This window comes from Apaloderma vittatum, unplaced genomic scaffold (genome assembly GCF_000703405.1).
Source record: "Apaloderma vittatum isolate BGI_N311 unplaced genomic scaffold, ASM70340v1 scaffold25200, whole genome shotgun sequence".
Taxonomy (NCBI): domain Eukaryota; kingdom Metazoa; phylum Chordata; class Aves; order Trogoniformes; family Trogonidae; genus Apaloderma; species Apaloderma vittatum.
In genome coordinates, this window is record NW_009696631.1 from 1,152 (window position 1) to 6,822 (window position 5,671).

Sequence of the window (5,671 nt, forward strand, 5' to 3'; positions counted from 1 at the left end):
CCGGCAGTATGCTGAGGTTGTGATGCGGGGAAAACTTCCCAGCAAGGCCAGAGCTTGTCAGCAACTATTGGGCATTTACCTTCACGCAAGGTTTACGAGAGTCATTGAGCAACTTTCCTGCTTTGCCCTTCCTGGCCAGGCCTGCCTGCTGAGAGGGATGTGTGGGTGAAGGTCCAAAGTAACAGGAAATAAAGGTTACATGGATATTTTGTATCATGAATTGGTTAAGAAAATAAATAAATCCAGGGAGTTTCTTGTCAGGCTGACTGATGCTCTCCCTTGAAATACAGCAGCCTTTGTACCAGTGAGGTTTCAGCGCTGGTGCAAGTCCCTGCTCAGCCTGGAGTGTCCGCGGTGTGAAATGTCTCGTTAGCCACATCTTTAGCGTTGACACCCGTGGCAGGGAGTGCTTCCCTGGTGAGGGCAGGTCTGAACATGCGTTTAACAGCAGCGTCCAGCTGCTGCCTCTGGGATCAGGGATGGCCGTAAAAAGGCTCTGATGCAGTGTCGGCAGCTGGGGGCAGCTGTGTGTAAAATCAGGGTGTCTCCTGACCACGTGCCTGTTTCTCCTCTCCGCAGGTAAGCGATGAGATGGTGGTGGAGCTGATTGAGAACAACCTCGACTCCCCTCCCTGCAAGAACGGCTTCCTCCTGGATGGCTTCCCGCGCACGGTGAAGCAGGCTGAAATGGTGAGCTCCTGTTTGGGTTCTGCTCTGGCATCTCCTCCTGCCCTGGGGACAGGTGTCCCTTGGCTGTGCCTTTGCCCCTCTGAGCTGGGTGTTTTCTGTTGCAGCTGGACGAGCTCCTGGAGAAGAGGAGAGAGAAGCTGGACTCTGTCATTGAATTTAGCATCCCGGACTCCTTGCTCATCCGGAGAATCACTGGACGGTAACTCTTCTCTCTCATACACTTGGTGCACGGGATGGGGTTTCCTGACTTAGGGGAGAGTGTCCTAATTTGGGATCCTCCTGTCGTTCTCTCAGTATTCAGGGCTAGCTGCAATGCTGCTCTTTATTTTCTGCTGTGTTCAAGCCTTCATGCCCTGCCCTCTTGCCTGCTCTCCTGTGCCTGAGCCAGCCTTGAGCAGAGCCCCTTCGCTGCTCTATAAATAGGGGTCGCCGATACAAATTGGTGTCCTTGGTGACCCAGCTCAGCCACGAAGCCTGTTGTGTGACACTAATGTCTTCGTGCTCTTGCTTCTCTGAAGCTGTTACTGCTCCCGTACGCAGGGGAGTGCCGTATGTGCTTGGGTACTGCTGAACGTCCTGTCAAGGGTCAGTTGTGGCCGGGCAGGCACCCGGAAGTGTCCTGCTGTTCCCTGTGGCACTGTGTAACCTTGCAATGCCAGGAGCTAATCCCCTTCCCCAGGAAAGTAAAAAAACCTCCCATCTCTTAGTGCAGCTGCTTTTTTTTTTCCTTCTTTTTTTTTCCCCCCCAAGTGCCTAAAAGAGGCTCTTGGTGCAGAAATAGCTAGAAGAGATTTTTCTTAATAGAGTCTAATTGGGTCTCTATTGCAGATGTTTCTGTGCTGATGGGTGGTAAGTTTGGGAGACCTTGTCCTGGCACTGGCGTACTTTGCTGACATTTACTTTCTGTCTTAGGCTGATTCATCCAGCAAGCGGCCGCTCTTATCACGAGGAGTTCAGACCCCCGAAAGAGCACATGAAGGACGATGTATGTGAGCGCCCAAGGCCGCAGCTTTTGTTGCTTTGGGTTTAGCTGATGCTTTGCAGTGTGTCTGGAAAAACTCGTTTCTTTCCTTCTCTCCTACCTTCTGTCCTGGCTTTCTGGGGAGTGTGGGGACCTGCCTGGGCAGCCTGAGCCAGCGACACCGCAGGGAGCGAGGCCTGGAGGGATGAATGAGCGAAGGGCACGGCCATTCTGCAGAGCCACCCTGGGCTCAGCCAGCCTCAGAACTTGCAGGACTCTGTCCATAGCTGAAGTTGCAGTGGGTTGCAGCTGGTTTGCCTCCTGGGGGAGCAACTGTAGCTGGTGTCTGCCCTCGAGGCTCCTTTTTTAGCAAGTGTGCGGGGGAAAGGCCAAGATGCTGAATCCTTCTCTCTTCAGTGACTGCTCTGGGACTTGGTTCAGCTGCCCTGGGTTTGCTCTGCTGTGCTCGCCGGGGGATTGCCTCTGCAGCTCCGTGTTGTAGCCTGCCTTGAAGGAGGGGAGCAGGGGTTGTCGTAGCTGTGGAGAGATGGGGGGGAGCGTGCCAAGCTGCAGCTAGCTGTCCACTTGCTTCTCCCAGGTCACTGGAGAGCCCCTGATCCGCCGCTCGGACGATAACGAAACAGCTTTGAAAACGCGCCTGAAGGCCTATCACACGCAGACCTCGCCTCTGGTCTCCTACTACAGCAAGCGAGGGATCCATACGACCGTGGATGCTTCCCAGTCTCCTGATGTGGTGTTTGCTAGCATCCTCGCAGCCTTCTCGAGAGCAACATGTAAAGACCTGGTTATGTTCATTTAGGGCTCCGTCCCAGGATGGAGCTTTCCTTTTTTTTTTTTTTTTTCCTCTCTGTCTCTCCATCTCTGTCTCTGTCTCTCTGGGGCCAGGGAGGGTGAAGAGCTAAGCAGAGTAGAAGAGGAGGGGACAAAACGATGCAGCCCAAGGCAGGGCTGTGCTAATTCTCTATTAAACAAGCTCTTAACGGTCTCTATCTCAGTATATGTGAATATCAGTCTGCCTGCGGATGCCGGAGATTTGGCCTCTAGAGGTCGCAGCGAGCCCGAGCACCAGCTGCCAGAAATGGGGTTTGCACCCCTTGGGGTCGAAAGGCTTTTGTTTCATTCAAGAGCTGTCGCTCCCTGAAAGGAGCCGCACTTCCAGCTCCTCCGGGCTGCTCCACAGGGCACTGGCAGAAGGTTGCAGATCAGGACTGAGCAGGGGGGAAGGATCTTCACGGGGTGCCCGATGCGTGATGCTCTGTAGGAAATGAAACACAGGGTTGCTTGTGAGAGGTGTGTGAAGGGCTGAGTGTGTGTTGGCTGTGGGAGGGACGGTTTGGCTGCTGGTGCTGCTCGGGGCCGGGCAAGAACTTGTTCTCATCATATTTTATTGTCTGGGATAGCAAGTAACCTGAGAGCACAGCCTGCTTTCCTCCCTTTCTGGTGGGGCTTGTGAGGCAGAAAGAAGGTGAGAGCTGGGGGCATTCAGTCTCAAACATAGCAAAAAAGATGATTTTTGCGTTTTTTTAACAACGTGAAGTCTCTGGTCAGAGTCTGGCAGGCACTGTGTGTGGTGAGGGAGGACAAGAAAAAGCCTTGGGGTTTTATCTCTTCACTCTTGCCTTGGCTTTGTTCAAGGAGAGGAAGATGTGTTGAGCTTCTTCTGATCCCAAAAGCTAAATAAAGCCTTATTGCAAACCAAAGGATTTTTTTTCAAGGCCTAAGAGACAGCGTTATTAACTACTGGCTTCACGTGCCCTTGAGCCAACAGCCTTCATTATGAGATCATGGAAATGTACTTTTGTTGAGCAAATCAAATGGCTCCATTGGGCTGTCCACCCAAGGACTCCGTGTGCGGCGTGGTTAGTGCCCTGGCTCCTCAGGGCTGTGACGCCGCGATACGGTGACCCTGTGAGGCTGGTGGTGATGACCTTTGCCCAGACGGGACTCCAGCCCTTCCTAGAGGACCCCACTGTAAACGCAGATTGGCCCGGATGAAACCTTGTCCTTTGGCCTTCCATGTGTGTTTATTGATTTAGTGTTAACGAGTACCCTCCTCTGTCAAGGAGATGTCCTGTCGCCCTCCTATGTGCTGTGTTGCTGTGGGCTCTGGGTTTCCAGAGCAGATGCCTAATCCTCAGGAATCCCTTGCTCTTTTTCTTGATAATTCCTCCTGTCTGAAAGTCGCCTCATCCATCCTTTTCAGGGAAACATCTTCCCTTCCAGCAAATAACTTCAGGAACTGAAAGCAGTTGACTTGTTGCTCTTGAAAGCACGTGACTGCAGGAAAGAGAGGGTCTGAAAGTAAACGGTGCGGGTTTCGACAGCATCCTGCAGTGCCCCGAGATCTCCAGGTGGCTGTCACCTTCTCGATTGTCTCTGGCTTTCCTGTGAGAGGGCAGCCCCGAGGAGTGTGGCTTGATGTGCCAGGAGGTCTCGGCAGCATTTAGCATAGGCCTGCTGTGCTCCAGGGTAGTGGAGAAGAAAGCGTGTGTTAGAGCTGCCCTGGCGTCCTGGTGACTGTAAAGAAATACTGAGTGGAAGAAGCTTTTTTTATCTTGAGAGTCAAAGAGAGCTGCAGCCCCCTTCACGCTGTCGTGACGACGAGAGGAGTTCCTGGCCAGTTGGCGTTGCTGGATTTGCTTGAGGTTTTACTCCACAGCGGGAACAATGTGTTCCTCCACTCTCCATTCCTTTTTCCCTCTTGTGCTCACTTTGCGTCCAGCTCGCCAGCCTTTCTTCCATAAACAGTGATTAATTTTGGTGGTGGTTTTTTTTCCCCTAAATATTTTTTTTTTCTTTTTGTTCCCATTTATTCCAGCTGAGTGACTCCGTGAACCAGATGAGACGCCACCAAATGCTGCACACTCTGCTCCATCACCCGTTGTAGCCTTCTCCTGGGTGCAGGGGAGGCAGGGAGGGCAGTTGGGGAGGGGGTTATGATTGATGGGAGGGGGAAAAAAAGGTGGTAGACAAGGGGCTTGGGGGGGCTGATTGGGTTGGGTTTTGTTTGGATTTCTTATTCAGCAGAATCATTGTGAAGAGGAGATGGCTTCTCCTTAGAAATCACTGTTTGGGGAGTCAAAACCAATTGTACCTCAGTGAAACGTCTCTGCTAGCGACCAGCTGCAGGTCCTTGACCTGTTCAGAAGGTTGGGCTTGGTGCTGTTACCAGTTTCTCTGGGACTTTCAGGGCTTGTCTCATGGGCTCTTGGTATTCTGGGGCCACTGCAAGGTTTGCTGTGATATATTTTTTTTTTCCTAAAGTTTCTTCCTGTCAGCGAGGACCAATATGAACAAATGACTCATCATTTCTGAAATGGGGAAAAAAAAAAAATCCTATGGTCTTTTCCTGGAAGTTTTGTTTTTCGTGTTCTGCTGCATTCCTCAACTCTGGCATGGAGACTTCTCAAAGGTTTCTCTGCTGCTGAACAGAGGGGCCGCGGCTCTAGTCCAAGCCTGCCTTCCTCGGCAATGAGGTGGCTTTTCTGTGATCTTGACCAAGCTGGAATTCACACAATGCTGAAGAAATGCAAAAGAGACTTTCTTAATTGACTGCAAAAATAACACTTAATTGGGGTGTGTTTTTTGCATTTCTTTTTAGATCAAATGGTGCCTTGTCTAACCTCTGAATCAAGAATAAAATAACCCCTTTACATTTTATATCTGTTACTGTGTCCTCTTTGACCTGCAGACAGTGTGGAAGATGAGAGGAGGCAGGTGGCAGCGAAGCCAACTCACAATTGAGCTGGGTGGATCCTCGGGCCTGATCCCATCTCAAGGATGTTGTTCTGTGCAGTTCGAAACGTAGCTTCTAATTCCTTTTATCTCTTCCTTGCCGAGTGTGCTCCAATGCTTTACATCACCACAGCGATGGTGTCTTGCTGCTTTTCTCTCCTGGTTTTTCGTGTGTGATGTTGGAAGCATCAAGCCTGTGTGCGTTCTGACCCTTTCTAGCCAGAGCTCCTCTCAGGTATTTTTAACTGATGTGATTCCTACCCT

The 5,671-nt window shown here is 51.3% G+C and overlaps 1 protein-coding gene across 2 annotated transcripts; it reads left to right on the forward strand.

Moving 5' to 3' along the window:
* Positions 1-582: 582 nt before the first annotated feature.
* On the forward strand, positions 583-5,338 carry AK2 (adenylate kinase 2). Of its 2 annotated transcripts, XM_009875765.1 has the most exons (5): positions 583-690; positions 795-889; positions 1,603-1,675; positions 2,250-2,445; positions 4,491-5,338. In XM_009875765.1, exons 1-5 carry the CDS (start codon positions 592-594, stop codon positions 4,496-4,498), a joined length of 471 nt encoding a protein of 156 aa, XP_009874067.1. In that variant the 5' UTR covers positions 583-591; the 3' UTR covers positions 4,499-5,338. The 2 variants fall into 2 exon arrangements, with proteins under 2 accessions (XP_009874067.1, XP_009874060.1); XM_009875758.1 differs by lacking the exon at positions 4,491-5,338 and having other exon boundaries at positions 2,250-2,659.
* The last annotated feature ends 333 nt before the right edge of the window (positions 5,339-5,671 follow it).

Bases quoted from the DNA above. Each gene is read 5' to 3' on its own strand.
- AK2 (XM_009875758.1), top strand. From the start codon at position 592: ATGGTGGTGGAGCTGATTGAGAACAACCTCGACTCCCCTCCCTGCAAG. The intron at 691-794 runs GTGAGCTCCTGT...TTTCTGTTGCAG, and splicing joins CGGTGAAGCAGGCTGAAATG to CTGGACGAGCTCCTGGAGAA. The intron at 890-1,602 runs GTAACTCTTCTC...TTTCTGTCTTAG, and splicing joins ATCCGGAGAATCACTGGACG to GCTGATTCATCCAGCAAGCG.